General features: G+C 42.0%; 1 protein-coding gene and 1 long non-coding RNA gene across 5 annotated transcripts in view; one reads left to right on the top strand and one right to left on the bottom strand.

The window, feature by feature from the left end:
• Positions 1-307: 307 nt before the first annotated feature.
• On the bottom strand, positions 308-26,131 carry LOC132820649 (uncharacterized). The gene is made up of 4 exons (XR_009645228.1): positions 25,528-26,131; positions 18,472-19,044; positions 14,612-14,867; positions 308-572 (listed from the first exon to the last, which is right to left on the bottom strand). It is a non-coding gene; the product is annotated as an uncharacterized LOC132820649 (long non-coding RNA).
• dgkh (diacylglycerol kinase, eta) overlaps positions 9,552-27,241 on the top strand; it is a 570,460-nt gene continuing 552,770 nt past the window's right edge. For 3 of the 4 annotated variants that reach the window (XM_060832854.1, XM_060832851.1, XM_060832855.1), the window contains exon 1: positions 25,518-25,834. In XM_060832854.1, coding sequence (XP_060688837.1) covers positions 25,553-25,834 — 282 coding nt within the window. In that variant the 5' untranslated portion in view covers positions 25,518-25,552. Of the gene's footprint in view, positions 9,691-25,517; positions 25,835-27,241 lie in introns of those variants that run through there. The other variant, XM_060832853.1, reaches the window with a different exon arrangement.

Raw genomic sequence — 27,241 nt, 5'->3', positions numbered from 1 at the left:
AATACCGGAAGAAACATCAAAGAAGCGCTTTGCAGGAGGCTCCAGAGCACTGATGATGTCGCCTAGCCAGGGGACGAAACGTTTGCAACAAAAACTTCCAGCTCGGCGAACAGAACCACAACAACGAGCACCCGAGCTACAAATCTTCGCACAAACCTTGAACCCTCAAACATTTCAAGAAGGTCACCCAGACTCCAGCTTATTTAGTTGTTTTAGGCAGCTGTGAGAAAGATATTCCAGGAGTGATGCAGCTGGTCAAGCCACTTGACTTCAAATCAAAAAGAATTTATTTTGACACCACCAAATCAAACACAAGCAAAAGAAAACAGAATTTAGAATAACACATATTCAGAAATCCAACCAGCACAATATCCCCACAACTTAACGGAGAAGCTGTCCCAATTTCCTGCAACGTCCCCACACACACGCCCGTTGGCAAAAAGGTATGTTCAAATGCAGGTTCTTACAGAAGCGATGTTAGAGAGGGAGAGTCAGCGAGAAACATCTGTTGAATCAGGGAACCTTTTCTCCTAGCAGCATTCCTTGACCAGCAGCTTAGTACAGACTGCTCGCTGAAACCAAACCAAACCAGAAATAAATATCATGAACTGGGAGAACTGGCCACTCTCCTTTCATTGTACAAGTGTTTTTTTAAAAAAACCTAAAAGCCTTTTCCCTAATTGTTGCCTTGGGCAGTATCTGTTAGCCATGAGCAAAGTGTCTAAACACAGACAAATCAGAATCTCTGTCTTTTACAAACCCTCTTAAAATAAAATTAAGGACAATGTAACCTTGTTAAAGGAGCAGCATCATCACAAAGTTACTAGTGATCATTTGACTTTTGTTTTTGTTACAATTCCCCATCAGTGTCTGTTTGAAGTATAAGTCAAGATGGAGTAGCATGGTGGCTCAGTGGTTAGCACTACTGCCCTCCAGCACCAAGAATATCAGTTTACTTCCAGCCTTGGGCGACTGTCTGTGTGGTGTTTGCACATTTTCCCCATGTCTATGTGGGTTTCCTCCAGGTGCTCTGATTTCCTACCACAGACCAAAGGTGTGCAGGTTAGGTTAATTGGCCATGCTAAATTGCCCATAGTGTTCAGGGATGCATAGGTTAGGTGCATTAGTCAGGGGTAAATATAGAATAGTAGGTGAATGGGTTTGGCTGGGTTCATCTTTGGAAGGTCAGTGTGGACTTGTTGGGCCGAAGGGCCAGTTTCCACACTGTAGGGATTCTATTCTATTCTTTTATCCAAAACGAGTAGAAACAAGGATTTCTACTTTAAGTTTCCATTATTTTTTTCAATTTATTTTGTTACAGTGCCTCATCAGGGGTTACCTAATCTGGTTAATGTTTATTAAAAAGAATAGAAAGGAAAATAGGTAGCAGTACTGTTCCCAAATCATTAGCTGAAAGTGATTGGTTCCCCAACACATAGCACAGAAAGAATTGGTCAAAGTGTTGGGACTTAAGGACAGATAAAAGGAGGGAAAGATAGAGAGAAGGTGAGATTTATGAAGAGTATGGCAGTGTTTAGGGACAAGGCAGCTGAAGGCGTGGCAACTGGACAAACTGCTGGACATTGAGCAAAACAAATTTTCTCAAACACTATAGTACAAATACAATAAAAGAAAGAGAACTTAGACCACCTTAACTCTCTTGGAAAACTAAACAGAATAATAGCTAAGGTAACTATTACTAATTAACTGTTCCAATATAGTAACATCCCGTAAAATCTCTTGGCAAAGAAGCAAATTCAGAAATCAGATTTTCTCACTGGCAGTGCCCACAGTAGGAAGGGAAACCCCAGCTTCTCGCTGTAACTGAGAGACGGTACAAAAATTACCTCTACTTCTTCAAGACTCCAGCAGCTCCTGTTGAACCTAAAAGCTAAAAGAAAGAAGCAGGATTCCTGGTCTGCTGAGGTGAGGAAAACTGGAAATGCTCAAGAGGTGAAATTGGGATGACAGAGATCTCAAAGATCCCAGACACTCTGGTCCAATCGTCCTTCAATCCCCATACCTTCCAAACACCTTCCCATGCAATTGCAGAAGGTGTAACACCTATTTATTTTCTTCCTTCCCACTATCCAAGGCTGAAAAGATACCTTCCAGGTGAAGAAACAATTTTTCTACACTTCACTCAATCTGGTCCATCGTATTTGCTGCTCACAATGTGGTCTCCTCTATGTTGGTAGGTAGGATTGTGAAGAGGCCGTTTGGTATGCTTTCCTTTATTGGTCAGAGTATTGAGTACAGGAGTTGGGAGCTCATGTTGCGGCTGTACAGGACATTGTCAGGGTTACAGGGATGAGGTGGGTCTGGGTGGACTCCTCTTCAGAAGGTTGGTGTCGGCTCAATGGGCTGAATGGGCTGCTTCCACACTATCAGGATTTTATTATTTGTAAAACACGTTATCTCTGCTGAAAAACAAGCATTCCCAGCTTCTTTAGTGACCCAGTGTTGCAATGTATGGCTCTTACAGGCAGATTCATGATAGGGTTTCTCACTGGACCATGAGATCCCTGTTGATCTATCAGAGTGGCTCCTCTCTATCAACTGCCATGGACACAGGTAGAGCTGCAAGAGGAAAATGGCTTCCTCTATCATGATATCAGTTAATTCTGCCATCTTGTTTTGCAACGAATAGTGTAAAAGCCACAAAAAAAAGGTACAAGTACTTTTGGCACAAAGGCCACACACAGGTCTACTACTTTTCTTTCTCTACAATGTGGAAACAGGCCATTTGGCCCAACAAATACACACTGACCCTTCAAAGAGTAACCCACCCAGGCCCATTCCCCTACTCTGTTACTCTACATTTACCTCTGGCTAATACACCTAACCCACACATCCCTGAACACTATGTGCAATTTAGCATGGTCAATTCACCTAACCTGCACATCTTTGGACTGTGGGAGGAAACCGGAGCACCTGGAGGAAACCCATGCAGACAAGGGGAGAATTTGTAAACTCCACACAGACATTCGCCTGAGACTGGAATTGAACCGGATCCCTGGCACTGTGAAGCAGCAGTTCTAACCACTGAGCCACTGTACCACCTTCTAGCTCTTCTAGCTCCCCCTTTGAAGCAACTATAAAATCAAAAGTAAAATGCCAATAATGTTCCTTGCAATGGATACCTGCAACCTCAAGTCTCCCGTGACCTTACTGTGAAAGAGACTGATTTTATGTGATTGGCAACTTTAAAGATGATGTCATGTTACATCTGAAAGATGTTGCCCATCAACCTGCCTCAAAAGTGCATTTTCAAGATAATCTCAAACTGGAATCAGTTTCTGTGGTTACAAAACAATGTCATCCATTACGTTGAGCATAACTTTAATTGATGCTTCATTCCTTGTGATCTGAAGAAAGATGGCACTTATAACAGGTAGGTTGAAATCCAAGGTGACTAAAAATTGCACTAAAGAGATGCCTTCAGCAGATTTCTATCCTGGAATAGCTAAATGGCAAGTTCTCTGATGCAAAGCATTTTTTGAGCTCAGTGCTAGAATTGACATCTTTCCCCAAAATCACAGGAACTGACAACTTGTAGAATAGCTTCTGGTAGATATTGTTTTCTCAGATTAGTATTGTCCATTAGCCAGGATATAGTCCAACAACATAAGGGCAGCACGGTGAAACAGTGGTTAGCACTGCTGCCTCACAGCGCCAGAGACCTGGGTTCAATTCCCGCCTCAGGAGACTGACTGTATGGAGTTTGCACATTCTCCCCCTAAATGAGTAAATGTTAGTAAAAATAGTTGGCCTTTTTCTCTAAATAAGTTAGAGATCGTAATAAAAGAATGAAGGGATATTAAGCTGATTACTGCCGCTGTTGGTGAGATTTATTTACTATTTGCTGGTATAAGTTTCGTTCATTCATGCAATTTCAAGCAAGCACTGTTTTGACAATTAGTTTCGTAAAGGGATAATGGCCCATTTAAAAGATAATGTTAAATATTTAGTGGAGACTTGATGGGGATGGCATTGTTCTGTATGCTGAGGTAAACACTGCTTGTAGTAAGGGTTGATAAGGTGTGGAAATGCAGTGATGGATTTGAAAGGGTTGTTCTTAAATTTAGATATGAAAGAAACCATATAATGGTATATAATGGGTTAGTAAAAGGTTGTGAATGACTGAACGAGAACCCGGTATTCTTGAATCTCACGAGCTAGTGAGTGAGTTAATAAAAACAGCCTGAAACACAATATCTCAGAATGCAATATCTCACAGTATCTAAGAAAGGCCTCAGAGCATGTCTATTACAGGATGACAAGCCTCTTTATGACAGCTCAGGTGAATTACTCCAACTTAGAAAGGGAAATTCTCGCTCTAGATTTCAAGATTCAGCAGTTTCATGCACACCTCATTGACAAGCAGTTCGTTGTTCATACTGTTGGAAATTATACATCTAAAACCAATCACAATTGCACCCAATGACTGAAATGATGATTGCTCCAAAGGTATGATTTAGGGGTGGATGGTGGCTTAGTGGTTAGCACTGCTGACCTCCAAAAATAAAGATATAATCCTTTATTGAAACTGTTGAATCCATGTCTCCACAGTGATCACATTCATTTTAGTCCTAGCCAAGCAGAACAGATTCAGCAAGCCACATGTGATATTTACCAGCTGCAACAGCTCAAAAAGATTCTCATTAATGAAGAGTTTGAACTCATTTAACAGGTCCTTGAATGAACATGTTCCTTCTGGCCATTGGGTGAAGTTCATTCAATGATTTCAGCAGCAGGGAGAATTGATTGAGGCACTTTTGACAGATTTATATTCATTAGCAATATGTTGAGTGTATGGAATTTTAAAATATAAATTAATTAGAGATCGTATCATAGAAGGTGTCAGGGCAGTGAATTGTTAGATTTCCTTCAATCTAAAGAGGTGCCCATGTTGGAACAGGTGATCCTACATACGACTCAGGCAGAGATCAGGCCCAAAGACAGTGGGATACAAGAAAACTTTGGGATCCTTCCAACACACTTGTATGGATGGCCTCACTGTTACCCTCTTGATGGCCACCAAAATGCCAAAAGACCAAGAATCAATGACAATGTCATTGACCACATTTGACTATTCAAGGCATAGGCCAGTGCAACACCACAAATACAATTAATGTCCAGCAGGGGGAGCCGAGTATTATGACAGAGGGAGATTGGCACACTCCAAGAAATCCTGCAAAAAAGTAACACTTTCATCACCACAACATAAGAAAAATGCTACAAAGGAACAGGTGCCTGACAAATGAAAATCATTTACATGGAAAAGAAAAAGTCTTACAAATAAAGGATGAAGAACAGTTTGCATGCTCTCCCCCTGTCTGCTTGAGTTTCCTTTGCTTGCTCCGTTTCCTACTATAGTCCAAAAATGTGAAGATTAGGTGGATTGGCCATGCTAATTTGCCCCAAAGTCTCCAGGAATTGTTCTATAGTGTCCATGTGGATTAGTTATGGCAAATGTGGGGTTGTGGGGATAGGATGGTGGGCTGGGTCTGGGTGGGATGTTATTCTGAGGCTCAGTGCAGACTTGACAGGCCAAAGAGCCTCTTGTTGCACCGTAGGGATTCTATGATTCTATGTGCACAAAAGTAAACTGTTACCATGTAAGATGAGATCAAGAGAGTCAATAGAGGTTCTCGACCATCATTTCACGGTACAAGGGTACAAGGTACAAGAATTTAAACTTGACGCAGCTTAAATATTGGCTGACAACTTTTCAGGTTGAAGTCAGTGAATGTTCAACGACATAAAACTGCAAGGTCCAGGAGGCACAGATCTTCAGGTGCATGGTCAATTTCATCCCAAACGTTAGTCACAAAGTTCAAAGGGAAGGAAACAGCGAGTGAGGATAACGGTTTCCTTTTCAGGTTAACAACTTATACCCATTGGGGCCCCACAGAGATCAGTACTGGCACTGCAACAGTTTATAAAACATATTAATGACTTGAAGGAAGGAAATGAATATACTGTCGCCAAATTTGCAAATGACACAAAAATAGGTGGAAAGCCAAGTTGTGAGAAGGGCACAAAAAGTTTACTGAGAGAGATTGATAGGTTAGATAAGTGGGCACAAAAAATTGGCACCTTGAGTAGAATGTTGAAAAATGTGATATTGTTTAGCTTGGACAGGAGAACAAAAGAATAGAATATTATTTAGCTCAAGAAAAATGTCATAAAGCTGTAAAACAAAGGGACTTGAGGGTACTTGTGCATAAAACACAGAAAGCTAGTACACTGGTGCAGCAGGTAATCAAGAAAGTAAATGGAGTTTTGCTCCTTATTTCAAAAGGGATTGGAATACAAGAATAGGGAAGTCTTACTGCAATTATATAAGGTGATGATGGAATACAGATTTGGTTCCCTTATTTAAAGAAAGACATTATTTCATTTGAGCCAGTTCAGAGAAGTTTCACAAGGGCGATCCCATATGGAGGGATTGTCTTATGAGCAAAGGTTGAGCAGGTTGGGATTCTATCCATTGGAATTTAGAAGAATGGGAGGTGATCTCATTGAAATATGTACCATTCATAAATGTTCTGATGAAGAGTCACTGGAATCGAAATGTTAACTCTGCTTTCTTTCCACAGATGCTACCCAGACCCGCCGAGTTTCATCAGCAATTTATGTTTTTGTTTCAGCATTCTTAAAGACTTGAAGGGGTAAATGTTGAGGTAATGTTTTCCCTCATGAGAGAGTTTAGGACCAGTGAGCATCATCTCAGGATGTAGCGGTGCAAATTTAAGACTGAGATGAGAAGGAATTTCTTCTCTCAGACAATCGTCACTCTTTGGAAATCTTTGCCACACAGAGATGTGGAGGCCAAATCATTGTACATATTTACGGCTGAGATAGATTCTTAATCAGTAGGGAATCAAGGGTGAAGGAATCAAGGGTAACTCATCCTCACTTTATACAATTACAATAAGACTTCCCTATCCTTGTATTCCAATCACCTCAAGTCCCTTTATATTACAGCTTTATGCAATTTTTATTCAGCTAAATAATATTCTATTCTTTTGTTCTTCATTCCTGATGAAGAACTTTTGCTTGAAATGTTGACTCTCCCGCTCCTCGGATGCTGCCTGACCAGCTGTGCTTTTCCAGCACTACACTTTTTGACAGGGAATCAAGGGTTACAGGGAAAGAGTAGGAAAGTGGATGTGGGTAATATTGGATAAGCTATGATCCTAATGAATTGGGGAACAGTCTTGACAGTCCAAATGGCTTATGGACAAGAGATGAGTGAGGTGTTCTGAAGAATCATCACACTTCACAACTGAAGTAAATCTATGTCCTATTGTCTTTGAGAGAATGGATATGGTGCTCCAAATGGAGGAGAATTTTAGCAAGAATTTCCTAAGATATTCAGAGCCTTCTGCAAATTAAGACAGGAATACCACATTATTCTGCAACATTACAAATGCTTTCCTGAGTCCTCATTATGTTGTACAGCTAGTTAACTGCTCTTGGAGTTCCCTGAGCCTTGACTACAAAGAACCTATGTAGATCTTCAAAACCCTCTGTACATATACATGGTCTTCTTGCCTCTGCTTGTCATCAACTAAGAACTCATTTTCACTGGATTCCCAAATTGTCTTCAATAACCTACTGAAACCTTTTCAACAGGCCCTGTCCCTATTTCTAGGCAGAATTAAATGTAACCAATGTTTTGGATCAGGCAAATGTGACACCCTTGAAACTATCTCTATCCCTGAATGTGACAACATTCACAAGGTTCTGGCTTCCACAGCACAAACTGATAAGCCCTTCTGCTTGTATACGCGAAGGAAAATTCTCCATCCTCCAATGGAAAAGATGAAATCTCAGTTGGACAGCTTGATTAAAAAAAAGTGGGGTCATTGCTCCAGTGACTGACATTACACATTGGTGCTCAGGTCTAGTCACAATTTCAAACTCAGAAGAGAGTTAAGATTATGCATTGATCTCACTCAGTTAAACAAAGGAATTCAAAGAGAAGTCCATCTGATTTTGTCAGTTGACAACAGTTTGACCAAATTAGCAAGAAGCAAGTTCTTACTAAGTTAGAACCAAACAGTGAATTGTAGCAAATATCTCTAGGCTCTAAGTCAAGACTGCTAACTGTATTCATCATGTCTTTTGGATGGTATTATTTTACTCATTTATCGTTTGGAATTTTGTCTACACCAGAGATTCTTCAGAGAGTGTGTCAAGGATTCTGGTATGTAAATAAGGAGCTGTTTGTTACATGGACAAAATCCTACTACATTTTAAAAAAAGGGAACATGGCCTTGAATTATTGACGTGTTAAGAACATTACAGAATGCAAGCCTTACACTCAATTAAGAAAGGGCCTTCCATTCAGTTGATCTGCTCCTCCCCACCTTTTTCTAGATTATAAAACCCATTCTTTCACCATCTCTCTCATCAGTTCTGAAGAGGGAATTTTGGATTTTAAACATGGGAAGCAATCTCAGTGAGACATTCAAGGTTAGGAGTTTAATAAGGTAACCACTAAAAGACTGCTTCTGCTGGTCAGGGAATCTAAAATGTGGGGTACAGGGCAAGGGTAAGGGGGCAATCACCTAGGACTGAGATGAGAAATTAATCAAAGGGTTGTGAATCCACACAATTCTCTACCCAGAGGGTGGTTATTCATTGTTAAATATATTTAGGGCTGGGATGGACCATCTCTTAGGGAAATTAGAGGCATAGGATTTAGGCAGGAAACTACAGTTGAAGTCCAAGATCAGCCATGAACTTAATGAGCATTGAACCAGGCTTGCTGAGCCAAATGGTTTACTTCTGACCCCATTTCCTGTGTTCTTATGAGTTTCAAATGAAGGACACAAATAGATAAGGGCAACATTTGCCTTGCAAAGATCAATACATGGAGATAGTCATATTGCCGTCCTGATTGGATAATAATTTTAGAGGATTTTACAGAGGAAGTTCAGTGTTGTCCTAACTGTTTATTACAATTGCAAAGAAAGCTAGTTTTGCTTTAATTAGACACGATAAACCTAAAAAAAGACTCCCAGAAGGAATGCGACTGCCCATTGTCGATTCACTTCAAACAGAAAGGCCCTCAAGCTGATGTATTAACTCAGCATCAATGTCAAATGGAGGCTAGTTGGAATTTGATTAATTTGTGGCTAACACAATAGGTCCTTTCCAAGGTGTCAGAATTTAAAGCGTGTGAAGGAATTCCAACATTGGACAGCACCAATTGAAATGCTCATTTGGGAAGTCGCTACTGACACGATAGACCGCACGGCCTCCATAGCTTTAGATCATCTGCCCCGTTATTTGTTTTGTTCACTGAACCAAACACCTTGGGCATGGATACACCCGGGCCGACGGCGCTACGCGAATGCAGGTAGTGGCTGCCCAGGGAAAGCCTTGCTCCTCAACCCTCGGCTGCGTCACCGACATCTCGGGAGATGGTCCAGCTCCTTATTAGGACAGAGAGTGAATCACGTGGAGGCGATACAAGCAAAACAAAAACAGCCCTCCTCCTGTCTGCTTGCTTCAGCAGTGTGGGAGAGGAGCTAGTCGGTGGGTGGGTGAGCTGCTGAGAGATCTGGATGCACAGAGCATTGTTGCAGAGGTTCCCCGGCAGGCAGGGCTGCTGAGTTCAGTATGGAGGATCTGTATCACTCTTACAGCCGGAGTCCCGTCTGGGAAGAACTGGTGGGTAAACTTCACTTCTCATCGCTTTGACTCTGGTGCCAGGGATGTCAGTCACGGTTTTGTAAGTTGAAAATTAAGATGACGGGGATGGTTCACATTGCATGGCTGGAGGGGGCGAAGGTGAAGTAACAAGCTGTTTTGTTCTTGTGCCTGATCTTTTGTTAGTGAGTTGTGGGATGGCAGTGCTGTAAATATGGGGTGTCTTGACTTGTGGCAACAACAGGGACAGCGCCTTTCGCCAGAACATACAAGATTTTCCGACCGGGGAGTGGGATAAAAATAACAGGGAGGCTGTGAAGTTCAAACAAGCTAAAGCTGGAAAGGGGAGATGAAGGCGTTGAGGTTTGAGCCTGATTGGGTGCACACTCCAGGAGCCGAGCAGCCGCGTTTTAATTCATCAATATCCGACACGGGGGTGGGAAGTCGTTTCGAAATTGTTTGATCTCATGATTGCCTCACCCATTGTTCATGTAAAAAACACACAGAAGGACTAGAAACCTTCACTCCGCCCTTCGCAGTCTTTCCAATGAATTAGCATTCGTTAAAAACCTGCATGGGTCTGCTGGATCGAAAATATTGTCGCTGTGTTTTTTTTCTGCCCCATGAAATTAAAGTTCCTTGTCCGATTTCTCAAACTGCATAACCCAAATACGGCGTGATTCGCAGCTTTCGTTCCTTGCTGGGTTCGTGTATCGAAATTTGGGCAATTTTTCATATCATATTGATTCAGTCACATGGCCGCTCTATATCTCTATGCACTGTATGTGGCAGAGAGAGATTGTGCGCCTGTATGTCTGTCAGCGCTTCTGTGTGTATGTGTTGGTCTGTATATGTCAGTTTGTCTGATTGTGTTATTGTATGATTTTCTGTGTATGGGATTGTCAGTCTGTGCGTGTGTGCCTGTGATTGAACAATTGTGAGTGACTGTGTGATTGTCCATTTGTGTGTGTGTGTCAATCTGTGCGTGTATGTGACACTGAAGATCAATGTTGCAATCTGGTTTGTACTTTAATTTCGGTGCAACCATGATTTTCATAATGTAACCCTCTTCTCATTTCCCACAGCCTGTTTTTTCTGATGGGACTTTACGAGCAGTTTTACATCCAAATTATTTTCGAAACCTGCAATGAAAGTAGCTCAGGACTAACTTACAGGCAGAACCCTGATGTGTTTTTTGTTTGAAAGGTGGATAGATCATGTGTTTAAAGTAACTTGACTGGTCCAAGATATACCCAAACACTCACGGATAGTTTGTTGATCATCTCTAGGTCTGGTCATGTATGTGCAGCTCAACATCATTTTAATTCACAAAGAGAATGCTGGAGAAACTCAGCAGGTCTGGTAGCATCTGTAGACAGAAAAACAGAGTTAACGTTCAAATCCAGTGATTCCTTGTCAGAGACTTGTTTCTCCAGCATTCTTGGTGTTTGTTTCAGATTTAAGGCATCAGCAGTCCTTATCATTTTGATTCACTTTTGGTTTTGTTATCTTTATGTTGACTCGAGTATAAATGCTCAAGTGAGAAACTGAGGCAAGTTGCACACTAGAACACTGTTTGGTAACAGCACAAGTGGAGAACTACAGCTACCAGTGTCTTTTTTCCCCCTTGAATCTTATTTTTGACTTTTCAATAATTGAGTTTTCTGTGCTACTTCACATAAGAGTGAAGTGGGATAAGACCCATTGCTGTCTGTCAATTCCTATCCTGCTTTGTTGGTTTCTGTTTCAATCACATCCCCAGAAATGACTGGGGGTGCTGGGTGGGGAACAGGCAATGCACTTTGCACATCCAAGTTGACATTATTTGCACACTCCACTCACAATACAATATCTGAAACACACACAGTTTCCAATCAACATTCTGTGGGGCATGCTCCAATTCTCAGCAACCATTACTGGTACTTGGACTACCTTCTATAAACAAAGTGGAAATGTTCCCGTATTTTTTTTGATAGTTCAGTCCTAACAGCTCCTGTCTCAGTCTGGAATACTTCAGTCAATCTTGGACTGACTGATGCATGCATTTGATTTTCCCAATGGGCGACTGTTCAGCAACTTCCTCCAGGATCTGGTAAATCAGAATTAGTTTGCATTAGTATTGATTGCTCTTGGAAGTGTGGCTGTCAGTGTTTTCCATGTCCAAGATGTTTCTCTGTGAGAATGAATGAATTCTTCCTGGATGTGCATTCTGCGACCCTCTCTGTGACCGATGGTGTATGTTGAAAATTGCAGGCCAGGAGTGTTTTGTTTATTTCACTTTGTGCATATGAGTGCTTTCACACTGCCAAAGCATTTGATAACCTCGATGACCAAGATGTTTTAATGATTGCACTGAGCCATTATATATTTATGTTAATTTCACACCAAGATAATCAGTGTATGTTTGTGGTGATTTTGACACTGAGACACTCTGTCCAGTTGTTGGGTAAAACCTAATTTTAACTCCTTTACTCTTTGTAGATGGCATTAAACTTAAATTTTACATTTAAGTTAGTCAGTTACAATCCTGAGGCAGTTACAATTCTTCAAGGATTCAAGTGAAAGAACAACTGGATCCTCATGAAGAGATATTTTGTTAGCAGCATATAAAACTAGCTACTCGGTGCAATCTTGCATTTGAGTGTGACTTTCAATAGTGCCAGTGTTAAGTCATAGTCATAGAGTCAGACAGCATGGAAACAGACTCTTCAGTACAACTAGTCCACATCAACAAGGTCCCCCAAACTAAACTAGTGCCATCTGCCTGCATTTCATCCATATCCCTCCAAACCGTTCCTATTCATTTACTTATCCAAATGTTTTTTAAATGTTGTAATTGTACCTGCATCCATCACTTCCTCTGGCAAAGTGTTCAGGGAGTTAAATGAGGAAGGTAAAGAGGATTTTTTTTTGCTTTTGGTTTTGCTGAAAGATTTTCAATTTCAGAAATTGATTCCTACTGTGCTACAGGAGAAGGAGCTAGTTAATTTAGTGGATATTGGGCACATTATTAAGATTTATTCTATTCTTGAGATTCAAAATAAAGCAGCAGCTGGTGGTAAGGGTTATTAAAAGGTATTTTAAAAATGAATATAAAGCGGAATACAATAAGTGAGTAGTCCCTTTGAACACATTAAGGAATGCAGGACAAGTGATCTGTTATAATTACAGCACATGGAAATTTCTGAATACCAGTTTGGTCCACAGCAAATGTGCTTGTGGAAAGCATTTGAAGTTTGAGAAGCTTCAGCTCAGACTTTATAAGCTTGAGCTTAAATTACAAACAGTGCAATATGTGAGGGTAGGATTATTTGTACCAGAAAGCAACCATACTTCTTAGGGTTGGATCATCTGATTTTCTGTTAGTCTTCAGGGACAGGGGAGTATGACTGAGTGAGGTAGGTAAGATAGCCCAGAGGGCAGTTGTCCAACAGGTTTGTAGCTTTCTTTGAGCTTGTCTGGTTGACAGAATGGGCAGCAGGAGGGTTGAGCTAAGTGACTACGCCATCATGGTACAGAAATCTACTTGAGGTTGCAGATTAACTGGGAATGTAGCAGTAATAAGGGACAGAATATTTAGGAGGACTGAAACTGTTCTTTGCAGCAAAGAGTGTGAGTCCAGATGCATGTCTAGTCTACCCTGTGCCAGGGTTTGAGGCTTGAGAGGAACCTGGAATGGGAGTGTGGATACAGACATCATAGAAACCAAAAGAACAGTGGGTGCTGTGAATCAGGAACAAAGACAGAAGTTGGTGGAAAAGCTCAGCAGCATCTGTGAAGAAAAATCAGAATTAATATTTTGGGTGCGTGACCCTTCCTCAGTCCTGATGGTAGCTAGGGAAATGTTGGGATATATGCAGAAGGGTGGGGGGAGAGGAGAAGAAGTAAATGCTCGGTGGGGATAGAGCCCAAAGAGAGAGAAGAACAGTTAGAAAGACAAAGGAGTTGATGATGATCTGGCTAGGATGGTGAACAGCTGTTAATGGGAACTGTTAGTGACCAACAATACATAGTCTGCCATTGCACACTATGTGATAAAAAAGGGCTGGTGTGTGGGATAGGGGATGAGGACATGGGGAAATTCAGGCCCTAAAATTATTGAACTTGATATTGCATCTGGACGCTGCAGTGTCTCTTCTACATTGGGGAAATGAACTGTGAACTGGGTGACTGCTTCACAGAACATGAACTGGACCAATGTCCTATGCAGTTGCAACATGACCTCCCAACTCCTTTACTCAATGCACTGACCAATAAAATCAAGCATACCAAACACTTTCTTCACTATCCTATCGACCTGTGACTCCACTTTTAAGGAACTATGAACCTGCACTCCAAGGTCTCTTTGTTCTGCAACACTCCCCAGGACCTGACCATTAAGTGTATAAGTCCTGCCCTGATTTACCTTTCCATAATGCAGCACGTCACATTTGTCTAAATTAAACTCCATTTGCAACTCCGTTGCTCATTGGCTCATCTGATCAAGATCCCATTATATTCGAAGGTAACCTTCTTCGCTGTCCATTGCAGCCCGTTTTGGTATCATCTGCAAACTTACTAACTATATCTCCTATGTTCACATCCAAATCATTTATATAAATGACAAAAAGCTGTAGACCCCGCACCAATCCTCTTGTAATGTTCCAATCACACTTTCACTGATATGTATCTTCATCCCTGCTCCATCTCGGGTGGCGGCATCAGAAGACAAGCTAGAGCCCCATCAGTTACATAAAACAATGCAGCACATTACAGGTCCTTCAGCCCTCTATGTTGTGCCAGCCTTTGATCTTACTCTAAAATCAGACTAACCTACATAGTCTTCTTTGTACTATCTTCCATGTGCTTATCCAAGAATTCCTTAAATGTCCCAAATGTATCTGACTCTCCTACCACTGCTGGCAATGCATTTCACACTCACCATTCTGAGTAAAGAACCTACCTCTGACATCTCCCCTAAATGTTCCTCCAATTATGCTCCTCGTGATAGACAATCCCGCCATGGGAGAAAGTGTCTGGCTATCCACTCTATCTACGCCAGGAACCGCCAGTCGAAGTCCAATGTTGGAGGATACGTGGGACCTATGCAGCATGACCGTCTTCAGCTCAGACACTTGAAGTGATGGTGGTGGCAGAAAATAAACACATTGCCAGTAACCCAGGGACAGCGGCAAGTGGAGGAGCAGAGAGGATGAAGTCTACAGAGGGGAAAAGATGAGATTTTGAAGCAATTTAAGTTCTAGTAATATCAATTTAATATTAATTATTCAGTATTTTACCATTTGTACAATTTTTTCAGTAATTTATTCTGTAATCCAAGATGGTGCTGGAATGTAGTGATATCAATTTTTCACTGTACCCAGGTACAAGTGACAATATTAAATAAATTGAAACCTTAATGGATAATTAGGGCTCATTCTGGGGTAGGTGGGACCTCTACAAATGGGATGGTCTACACTTGAACCAGAGGAGTACCAATAACTGGGGGGAGGGAAATTTGCTAATGCCCTGCAGGAGAGTTTAAAATAATTCAGCAGGGGTATGGGAACCTGAATTGTAGCTCTAGTGCACAGGAAGTGGAGAGTAGTGAGGTCATCAATAAGGTTTCAAGGACGCAGGAGAGTAGTGGCAGGCAGAAAGGCGATTTCAAGTGTGTCTGCTTCAATGCCAAGAGAATCCAGAATAAAGTGGGTGAACTTGTGCCATAGGTTGGTAATTGGGACTCCGATGTTGTGGCCATTTTGGAGACATGGGCAGAGCAGGGTCAGAAATGATTGTTGCAGATTCTGGGGTTTAGCTGTTTCAGTAAGAACAGGGAAGGTGGTAGAAGGAGGGGGGGAGGAAATTCGTCAAGGACAATATTACGGTAGCAGAAAGGATGTTTGAGGACTTGTCTACTGAGTTAGTATAGGCTGAGTTTAGAAACAGGAGAGGTCACCCTGTTGGGAGTTTTCTATAGGCCTCCGAAAAGTTCCAGAGATGCACAGAAAAGGAATAAAAAGATGACTGTGGATAGGAGCAAGAGTAATAAGGTAGTCATTATGGGGACTTTAACTTTCCAAATATTGACTGGAAACGCTATCGGAGAAAGTGAAGACTGCAGATGCTGGAGTACCAGAGTTGAAAATTGTGGCACTGGAAAAACACAGCAGGCCAGGCAGCATCTGAGGAGCAGGAGAATCCTGGTGCCTGCTCTGCTGTGTTTTTCCAGCAGCATATTTTTCAACCCTCTGGAGACGCAAAAGTTCAAGTACTTTTAGGTCAATTTTTGTCCAATGTGTGCAGGAAGAGGTGAGGCCACATTGGATTTGGTACTGGGTAATGAACCTGGTCAGGTGTTAGATTTGGAGATGGATGAGCACTTTGGTGATAGTGACCACAATTTGGTTAAGTTTACTTTAGCAATAGAAAAGGATAGGTATATATCACAGAGCAAGAGTTATAGTTGGGGGAAAAGCAAACATGATGTAGTTAGGTAACATTTTGGATGCATAGGATGGGGAATGAAACTGTAGGGGATGGGCACAATTGAAATGTGAAGCTTGTGCAAGGAACAGCTACTATGTGCCCTTGATAAGTATGTACCTGTCAGGCAGGAAGAAAGTGTTCGAGTGAGGGAACCGTTGTTTACTAAGAACTTGAATCTCTTTTCAAGAGGAAGATGGAGGCTTATGTAAAGGTGAGATGAGTTAGGGTGCTTGAGAATTACAAGTTAGCCAGGAAAGACCTGAAATGAGAACTACGAAGAGCCATGAGAAGTCTTTGGCAGGTAGGATCAAGGAATGCCTTAAAGCTTTCAATAGGTATGTTAGGAGTAAAAGAATGACTTGAGTAAGATTAGGGCCAATCAAGGATAGTAGTGGGAAGTTGTGCGTGGAGTCCGAGGAGATGGGGAAGAGCTAAATGAACATTTTTCGTAAATATTGACAATGGAAAAAGACAATGTTGTTGAGAAGGATACTAAAATACAGGCTATTAGACTAGATGGGATTGACGTTCAATGGAGGAAGTGTTAGCAATTCTGGAAAGTGTGAAAATAAGTCCCCTGGGCTTTATCCTACGATTCTGAGAAGCTAGGGAGGAGATTGCAGAGCCTTTGGCTTTGATCTTTATGTTGTCATTGTCTACAGGAGTAGGGCCAAAAGACTGGAGGATAGCAAATGTTGTCCCCTTGTTCAGGAAGGGGAGTAGAGACAACTCTAGTAATTATAGACCAGTGAGCCTTGCTTCGGTTGTGGGTAAAGCTTTGAAAGTATTGTAAGAGATAGGATTTATAATCATCTAGAGAGGAATAGGTTGGTCAGGGATAATGAACACGGTGCCTCACGAACCATATTGAGTTCTTTGAGAAGGTGACCAAACAGCTGGATGAGGGTAAAGCAGTTGATGTGGTGTATATGGACTTCAGTAAGGTGTTTGATAAATTTCCCCATTGTAGGCTATTGCAGAAAATAGAGGCATCAGATTGAGGGTGATTTAGTGGTTTGGTTCAGAAATTGGCTCGCTGTGAGAGGATGGTAGTTGATGGGAAATGTTCACCCTGGAGTTCATTTACTAGTGGTGTACCACAAGGATCTATTTTGAGGCCACTCTGTTTTTCATTTTTATAAACGACCTGCATGAGGGCATAGAAGGATGGGTTAGTAAATTTGTGGATGACATTAAAGTTGGTGGAGTTATGGATACTGCCGAAGGATGTTGCTGGTTACATAGACATAGATAATCTGCAGGGCTGGGCTGAGAGGTGGCAAATGGAGTTTAATGTGGAAAAGCGTGAGTTGATTCACTTTGGAAGGAATAATAGGAATACGGAGTACTGGGCTAATGGTAAGATTCTTGGTAGTGTGGATGAGCAGAGATTTCGTTGTCCATTTGCATAGATTCCTGAAAGCTACCACCCAGGTTGATAGGGTTTGTAAGAAGGAATACGACATGTTAGTTTTTATTGGTAGAGGGATTGAGTTTCAGAGCCATGAGGTCATCGAAAGGGTTTAGAGGAGATTTATCAGGATGTTGCCTGGTATGGAGGGAAGGCCTTATGAGAAAGGCAGAGGTACTTGAGGCTGTTTTTTGTTCGAGTGAAAAAGGTTAAGAGGTGACTTTATAGAAACATATAAGATGATCAGAGGATTAGATAGAGTGGACAGTGAGAGATGTTTTCTCTGATAGTGATGGAATATAGCTTTAAATTGAGGGGTGATAGATAATAGGACAGTTGTCAGAGGTAGTTTCTTTATCCAGAGTAGAATAAAGAAATAAGTGAAATAAGTAGACTGTTGCCCTGCCTGCAACAGTCGGAGAGTCGTCAATTTTAAGGGCATTTAAATGGTCATTGGATAAACATATTGAGGAAAATTGAATAGTGTAGGTTTGGCAGGCTTCAGATTGGTTCCACTGGTCGGTGCAACATCGAGCGCCGAAAGGCCTGTACTGCGCTGCAATTTGTGTTCTAGGCTGGCATTTATTGGCCATCCCTAATTGCCCTGAGAAGGTGGGTGTGAGTCTCCTTTAGAACTGCAGTCTTTTTGGTTTAGGTACATTAATATTGCTGTGAGGAAAGCAGTTCCAGGGTTTTGACCCAGTGAAAGTGAGGGAACCACATTTTCGTTTCCAGTCAGGGTGGAACGACAGGAACTTGTAGATGGTGGCATTTGCAAGTACTTTCTACTCTTATCCTTCCAAGTGACAGAGATCAACAATTTTGAAAGGTGTGTCATTTGGTTGATGTTTTATATTTGCTGTTTGAGTGTCTACGTCCTGCACACTGCTCATGATCAGTCATAAGAAATCCATTTGGTTTACCTCTGCTTTCAGCCAACTGCGCAATGAATCTACAGTCATGATGTTGGTGTGGTTTTAAACAACTGGTACGGCATTTCAGATACAAACTGATTTTTATCTGAACCTCCTGTTTCTGTCTATCGAAGTCACATTCTGTAAGCTTCATTGTGTGTTTGAGTTCGGTGGCTTAATGAAATCATGTGCTTTTCTGTTACTTTTTCCATACCTCCTGGATCTCAGTGTTTGTCTTTGTCTTCAAAGTCCATGTTTATTCTTGGGTTCCTGCAGATGCATCCTACATTCTTTCAGTGTCTCTGTTTCATGATCTTTCGTTCAATATATGTTTTTATTTACGCAATTCCTCTCCGGTTATGCTCCTCTAACAGTCGCCTCAATGGATTTGCCATCACTTGGTTCCACTTGATCTTCTGATTAGAGTCATGCATCTCCATCAATGAATTCTTTTCCATCCTGAACTGTTTTTGGCCACACTTTTGCTCACTTGCAATTTGGTCCCATACGTATTGGCTGCATCACCCTTTTTCCAGGACTAAAACATAAAGTGCTGAACATATTCAACAGGTCAGGTGGTGCCTGGAGACAGAAATAAGAGTAAACATTTCAAATCACTGTCCTTCCTTCAAGACTCTCTCCTCCCTTTGATCCTGCTTCACCTCTGTCATAAGACTTCCAGTATTGAATGCGCTGCAGTTTCCTCTAGCAAACCATTACAAAATCAGAAATTGATACCTTCGGCTTGGCAACAACCTCATAAGGTGACCATCATAATCATCACCTCTCCCTATAATTCAAGCACAACTACGTTGCTTACAACTTCAACATTCCATTCAGCTTTGAGCTTAAACTCTAATATCTGAAACTTACCATTGAAAAAAATCTCCTACTGCCATACCATCTGTCTTTGTCACTTACAGACATAACTATTTAAAAGGCTCTCCAGAGAAGGGTAGCATTCTACACATCAAATCTAATCCCTTGGTGTCCTCTTCATCCCACCGTTTGCTGATATACACTGATCTCCAATCAGCTGATACCTCAAAGTTAAAATTCTCATTGTTACAGTTAAACTGTCACTTCGCTCCCCACTTCCTACAACAGTCTTCGATATTTAATTGTCAAAGCCTATTTTTCCAGATCATTTTATTTCCTTCCCAATCACCCCTTAACTGCTCAAGTCCTGTTCCCTTCTCTTGTGCATTGACCACTATGATTGCTGGTCATAACTTTGTGTTCCATACACTTCCTCAATTTTGACATTTTTCTTCATTTAAGATCCTGTTTATAAATCACATCTGATATTTTTGTCACACCTGCTTCTTTGGCTCAGTTTCTGTTTTCTTTTTATATCTCTGTGAAGTCCCTTGAAATATATCCTCCATTATTGACACATAAATAGTTTGAAAATGTCTTTCGATATTATGTCTTTAGTTTTTGTTCAAAGTTTGTATTTGAGTTTTCATCTCTTTGGGAACTCTTCTGTTTGTAACTTGTGCCCCTTACCTGATGTCTCTCTGTCTATGGTTCAATCTCAGTACTTTGCCTGTGGTCTGTATAAGTGTGTGCTTCTGATATTGTTTTTCTATTTAATTTCGTGTTTGTCTTCTTCTCCTGTACCATTTTCAGTATTTGTCACTCATCTCTCTATCTCTTCCTTAATCTCTGTACCTCTCTTCTATGTTTCGGTCTCACTTAATATTTTTGTGTTTATTTAGTTTTTCCTCCTTCTGCACCTGTCTTTTTGTTATTCCTTTCTCTCAGAACTTTTCCTTCCCAATGTTTGTTGTTCAATCTCTGAATGTCTTTGGTGACAACCATCCAGACTTAGTTTCTCTGTATCTCAGCCTCTTACACTCTCCTTGGTACAGTGGATTTTAGCTCATTTGCTCCAGACACTAACATATGGTACTCTTTCTCTCCCACTGCATCTCTCTTGCTTTGTGCACAGGCCTTTTGGTCTCAGTCTCTCTCTGAACAGTGGTTTATAGATCTCTCTGTATACCAGCATTTCTGTTTCTCTATACACTGACCTCTAGCTCTGTCTTTTGCCTTGCACTGGCATTTAGCACTTTCTTTCTCTCTCTCTCTCTCTCTCTGTGCACAACAGCCTGTGTATAGCCGATTATGTGTGTTGCTGTCTCACTTCCTTTGTCAGTGTGTCTGCCTCTTGCTTTCTGGATCTGTGTATGTCAGATGTTCTCAGTGCCTTCCTCTCTCTTTTTAAAAAAAGTTGTAATCAATCTGTTCAGAGATGTTACTACACACCTCTGGAGCAAGTGGGACGTGAACCTAGGGCATCGATCCTGCTTTTACTCTGCGAGCCTGTGCCTATGTTTTTTTAATTCCTGTCTGTTTCACACTTGCTATCTGTGCTTCTGTCTCTTCTTTTTCATCAGGCTCTCTATCTCTGCCAATCTCTCTACCTCTGTCAGTTTCTTTCTTCATCTAGTTTCTTTTCCCCAGTCGCTTATCTAAATACCTTTTTATTTGATGTCAACAGTGCGTCTGAATAATACAACGTGTTTTTCTCCTCCGACCCTATATATTTCTATATCTGTGTTTCAGCATTTCTGCCATTGTTTAAATGCTGCTTTTATGGAATATATTTTTAACACATCAAAGGTGTAAGATAACTTCAAGTTGTTCATTGCTTCTTCACTTGCATGATTTTTCCCTATCAGTACAGAGCTCGCTTCTGCACGTTTCAAATCAGTTTTTACAGTTTGTGTATCTGTTAGTCTGCTTTTATACCTGCCATTCATCCTGCATGTGTTCATGGCTGTTTCTCTTCCGTTTCTTTAAAGTCTGGTTGAAGATTTGTAGCTCGGGTGTCCGTTGTTGTGGTTCTGTTCGCCGAGCTGGAAGTTTTTGCTGCAAACGTTTCGTTCCCTGGCTAGGGAACATCATCAGTGCTATTGGAGCCTCCTGTGAAGCGCTGCTTTGATGATGTTTCTTCCGGTATTTATAGTGGTTTGTTCTTGCCGCTTCCGGGTGTCAGTTTCAGCTGTAGTAGTTTGTATGTGGGGTTCAGGTCGATGTGTCTGTTGATGGATGTTCTTGCCGCTTCCGGGTGTCAGTTTCAGCTGTAGTGGTTTGTATATCCACAAACTCCATTAACAGACACATCTACCTGGAACATAGAACATAGAACATAGAAGGATACAGCGCAGTACAGGCCCTTCGGCCCTCGATGTTGCGCCGACCGAATCCTACCTAACCTATACTAGCCCAATAACTTCCAAATGCCTATCCAATGCCCGCTTAAATGACCATAAAGAAGGAGAGTTCACCACTGATACGGGCAGGGCATTCCATGAACTCACAACCCGCTGTGTGAAGAATCTACCCCTAACATCTGTCCTATACCTACCACCCCTTAATTTAAAGCTATGTCCCCTAGTAACACCTGACTCCATTAGCGGTAAAAGGTTCTTAGTATCTACCCTATCTAAACCCCTAATCATCTTATACACTTCTATCAGATCTCCCCTAAACCTTCTCTTCTTCAATGAGAACAGCCCCAAGTGCCTCAGCCTTTCCTCATAAGATTTTCCTACCATTCCAGGCAACATCCTGGTAAACCTCCTCTGCACTCGTTCTAAAGCTTCCACATCCTTCCTATAGTATGGCGACCAAAACTGCACACAATACTCCAGATGAGGCCTCACCAGAGTCCTATACAACTGCAACATGACCTCAGGACTCCGGAACTCAATTCCTCTGCCAATAAAGCCCAGTACGCCATGCGCCTTCCTCACAGCACTATTTACCTGGGTGGCAACTTTCAGAGATCTGTGTACATAGACACCAAGATCCCTCTGCTCATCCACACTACCAAGTAGCCTACCATTAGCCCAGTAATCCATCATCTTGTTATTCCTACCAAAGTGAACGACTTCGCACTTAGCTACATTGAATTCCATTTGCCACATTTCCGCCCAGCTCTGCAACTTATCTATATCCCGCTGTAACCTACCACTTCCTTCCTCACTATCCACAACTCCACCGACTTTTGAGTCATCCGCAAACTTGCTTACCCAGCTTTCAAGTCCTTCCTCTAGATCATTTATAAAGATAACAAAAAGCAATGGTCCCAAAACAGATCCTTGTGGTACACCGCTAGTAACTGCGCTCCAAGATGAACATAATCCATCAACTACTACCCTCTGTCTCCTTCCAGCCAGCCAATTCCTAATCCAAACCTCTAATGTATCCTCAATGCCATACCTCCGAAGTTTTAGCATTAGCCTACCATGGGGAACCTTAACGAACGCCTTACTAAAATCCATATACACAACATCTACTGCTTTACCCTCATCCACTTCCTTAGTCACCTTCTCAAAGAACTCAATAAGGTTTGTGAGGCACGACCTGCCCTTCACAAAACCATGCTGGCTATCCCTGATCATGTTATTCCGACCCAGATGTTCATAAATCTTATCCCTTACCATTCTCTCTAAGACTTTGCCCACCACTGAAGTCAGACTCACTGGCCTATAGTTACTAGGGCTATCCCTACTCCCTTTCTTGAACAATGGGACCACATTTGCTATCCTCCAGTCCTCTGGTACTATTCCCGTAGACAATGACGACATAAAAATCCAGGCCAATGGCTCTGCTATCTCCTCCCTAGCTTCCCATAGGATCCTGGGGTAAATGCCATCAGGCCCAGGAGACTTATCTATATTCATCCTTTCCAATATTCCCAAAACCTCCTCCCTGCATATTTCCAGGGCATCCATTCTAATTATTTGTGATTCCATATTCACATCAGCAACAGTGGACCTCATATACAAACCACTACAGCTGAAACTGACACCCGGAAGCGGCAAGAACAAACCACTATAAATACCGGAAGAAACATCAAAGCAGCGCTTCACAGGAGGCTCCAATAGCACTGATGATGTTCCCTAGCCAGGGAACGAAACGTTTGCAGCAAAAACTTCCAGCTCGGCGAACAGAACCACAACATCTTCCGTTTCTGTTAGGCAACAGCTCTCTTGCTGAGTTTTTTCCCCCCATTATCCAGCTCTCTGCTGCTGTCCTTTTTTTTCTTTATTCCAATTTTCTACCCATCAGTCTGTATTTCTCTGTTACTTTGCTGTGGTCTCTTTCTCTGTCAATTTCCCAATTTATTTTCTATGTTTCTCTATTATCATGTTCCTTTCTATTACACATTTCTTTCTTTTTGTGCCTGCAAGTTTCATTCTTTCTCCATTTTCTCTATTACTATCTGTATTTCTGTTTTATGGTTCTCTCCTGACTACTCACATTTTTCTCACTTTTTAGCTTTGTTTCACTTTATTAAACTTATGCTTGCATCTCTGTCTCCTATTCTCTTTATATCCTTAGTTCTCTGTTTGTATCTGATATCATCTATCTCAGCATTTCTCTCCATTTCATTTTTTATCTCTGATCATTATTCTTTATATTTATCTCTATTATCTCTACATCTTTGTTTTGCTGTGCCTCTCTCTTGGTTTCACTTTTTTGCATGGCTTTGTGGTTCCTTTTTGTAGTTTTGTACGTCATTCTCTACTTCTCCCTAGTTGTCTCCACATTTATTTGTTTATCCTTTTTTTTGTTTCTGTGCTGGTCTCTCTTCCCTGTTTATCTGTATCTCTCTCATTCTTAATTTCAATTCCTCACTTTATTTATGTTTCTCTCATTCAGCTTGTTGTCCATTATTTCCCATTGTTTCTGTCTGTTTATATCTCAGTTTCTCCCAGTTTTTCTCTCTCTCTCCCTCTTTATTTCTGCATTTGTTTTTCTGTGAGCTTGTCTGTTTCTCTTCACGCTTTTTTTTTGGGCATCTTGATTTCATATTTCTGTGTTTCTGTCACACCTCTTACACTCTGTCTTGCACTTTTTCTGTATTTTCTCTCTCACTCCTTGTTTCACTTTTCACTTTTTGTTTCTGTAATTGAGTTCCCTTACTTCATTTTTGTCTCATTGGATTTATCTTTCTCTTTGCAATTTTTTGTTTTTTCTTACTATTTCTTATTCTCTTTCCTTTAGACCTCCTATTTTTCTCTGCATCTTCCACTGTTGGATTTGTGTCTCTCACTGTGTGTATAATTCTGTTTCATTTTCTTTCTCCCTGTCTTTGTTTACAGTTGTATATTTCTGTGTCTCTTTAATTTAACCTCTTTGTGACTATCACTTTCTCTGTTGACCCTTACTTCATTTTTTTGTTTCTATGTCTTAATCTGTCTTTATTCGTTGACCTGTCTTTATCTGTGTGTTTCTCTGTTTCAGCTGTGCCCCCTGGGTCCTTATGTCCCATCTGTTTCACTCGCCTTTTCTGATTTTCTCTACCTTTACTCCTGTCTGCCCTTTTCTCTCCACTTCTGCCCCTCTTGATTCTCTTTATCTGCCAAATCTCCATCTCTGCCTTTTTACCTCTACATCTCTATTTCGTCCCTATCTCGGTTTGTGTTTTATGTTTCTGTATCTCTTCGTGTTTCCCCCCCCCCCCCACAACAACCTTTTGTATTTCTCTCCCTCCCTCCCTCTTCTGTCTCTATCTCCCTTGTTGCCCTCTCCTCTCTCTTTCTTTCTCTCTCTCCCTTTCTGTGTGTGTGTCTCTCTCTCTCTCTCTTTCTCTGTGTGTGTGTGTGTCTCTCTCTCTCTCTTTCTGTGTGTGCGTCTCTCTCTTTTTCTTTCTGTGTCTCTCTCTCTCTTTCTCTGTGTGTGTGTGTCTCTCTCTCTCTTTCTGTGTGTGTCTCTCTCTCTCTTTCTGTGTGTGCGTCTCTCTCTCTCTTTCTGTGTGTGTCTCTCTCTCTCTTTCTGTGTGTGTCTCTCTCTCTCTTTCTGTGTGTGTGTCTCTCTCTCTCTCTCTGTGTGTGTCTCTCTCTCTCTTTCTGTGTGTGCGTCTCTCTCTTTTTCTTTCTGTGTCTCTCTCTCTCTCTTTCTCTGTGTGTGTGTGTCTCTCTTTCTGTGTGTGCGTGTGTCTCTCTTTTTCTTTCTGTGTGTGCGTCTCTCTCTTTTTCTTTCTGTGTCTCTCTCTCTCTTTCTGTGTGTGTGTGTCTCTCTCTTTCTCTGAACTTTCTGTCTCACCCTTTGCCCAGAGTCCGGCTGGAACATGGCGGCGAAGCCCGGAGGCGCCGCACCGCGCTGGGCTGGCTCTGACAGGAAAGCGGCTCAACCTCACTCCAAGTCTTCCTTCTGCCCGCAGGAATCGGAGAAGGTGGCGGCGGTGGGGATGGCGGGCCCGGGGGCCGGAGCTCCGCAGCAGCAGCAGCAGCATGCGGCCGGAGGCGGCCCGGGAGCCACCGGCGACGAGTCCTCCGACAGCGAAGGGGAGCACGAAGGGCCACAAAAACTCATCAGGAAAGTGTCGACCTCCGGGCAGATCAGGAGCAAGGTAAGATTCAGTCTGCAAGGGGGGAAAGGAAAGAAAAATCAGGCCGCGGCTCCGGCTGCCCGTTGCTAGGCTCGGTTGCTAGGGAGCGGCACCGATGGCAACCCCGCTGTCCCCATGGCAGCAGGAGTCAGGCAGCAGCAGGAGGACCAGGCCCCAGCTGCTGGGCCACAGCCAGGTGGGCAGGCAAGGTAGGCAGGTGACTCCATGGCAAAGACGCTTTCACCTGACTCTGTCACCCATGGGGTTGGGGGGTGTCCCTGGTCATCCTAGCCCTCATTTTATCTTTACATGGCTGATTCCCACTGCCAGTTTTGTGCAAACGCCTGATGGTCCTGCGGTGCTTCCACTGGGAATGGCAGGCTGGAACACGACAAGTTTATGTGAAGTTCCCCTTTCGAAGCATGGAATATAGGATGAAATAGTTGGCATGTACAGACAAGTGATATATCTGTATCAAAATCATGTGAACTGTGACATTTCGTTTAGCAATTTTTAGAGATACCATTTCGGGAAACATTTTTCATTTGTTTACAAACAAAATCAGTCAAATAACTTAACAATACATTCTTGTAATGATTTTCCCCAAATAAAAATGGTTTGGAGTAAAACAACAAAGTTTGTTTTCACATTTCGCATCAGTGTCTGCAAAATGGCATGTACTCTTTACAAAATATTGAATCTGCTTTTAAATCGTGCAGAGCTTCCTTCTTAGGACTAACTTGAAACTCTGAAACTCTCGTTTGTTGAAGAATTTGGTGCATATTATTAGCCGAGGAATGAAGAGTATTTCAATTTTATCAACATCAAAATTCTACTGTTGCCCAGAGTAGTTCCTACCATTTTCCAAGTGATGGAAAATAATAGTGGCATAATTATATATAAAATGGAGCTGGATCAGAAGTTAAAGTGGAGATGAATTTAGATAAATTTCATATTATCTGTGTGCAGAATGTCCTGGGACTGGAGACTGGTGCAGATTTTCTTGGAATTCATAGGACTCTCTCTTCGTAGGAAACTAAAGGAGTTGCCATGGGCACCCGCATGGGGCCCCAGCTATGCCTGTCTCTTCGTAGGATATGTGGAACAGTCCATCTTCTGCAACTACACTGGCACCAACCCCCACCTTTTCCTCCGCTACATCGATGACTGTATCGGCGCTGCCTCGTGCTCCCACGAGGAGGTTGAACAGTTCATCAACTTTACTAACACCTTCCATCCCGACCTCAAATTCACCTGGACTGTCTCAGACTCCTCCCTCCCCTTCCTAGACCTTTCCATTTCTATCTCAGGCAACCGACTCAACACAGACATCTACTATAAACCGACTGACTCCCACAGCTATCTGGACTACACCTCCTCCCACCCTGCCCCCTGTAAAAACTCCATCCCATATTCCCAATTCCTTCG

This window comes from Hemiscyllium ocellatum, chromosome 12 (assembly GCF_020745735.1).
Source record: "Hemiscyllium ocellatum isolate sHemOce1 chromosome 12, sHemOce1.pat.X.cur, whole genome shotgun sequence".
Taxonomy (NCBI): Eukaryota; Metazoa; Chordata; class Chondrichthyes; order Orectolobiformes; family Hemiscylliidae; genus Hemiscyllium; species Hemiscyllium ocellatum.
Note: the sequence above shows the minus strand (reverse complement) of the source record. Positions and strands in the feature narration are given on the sequence as shown.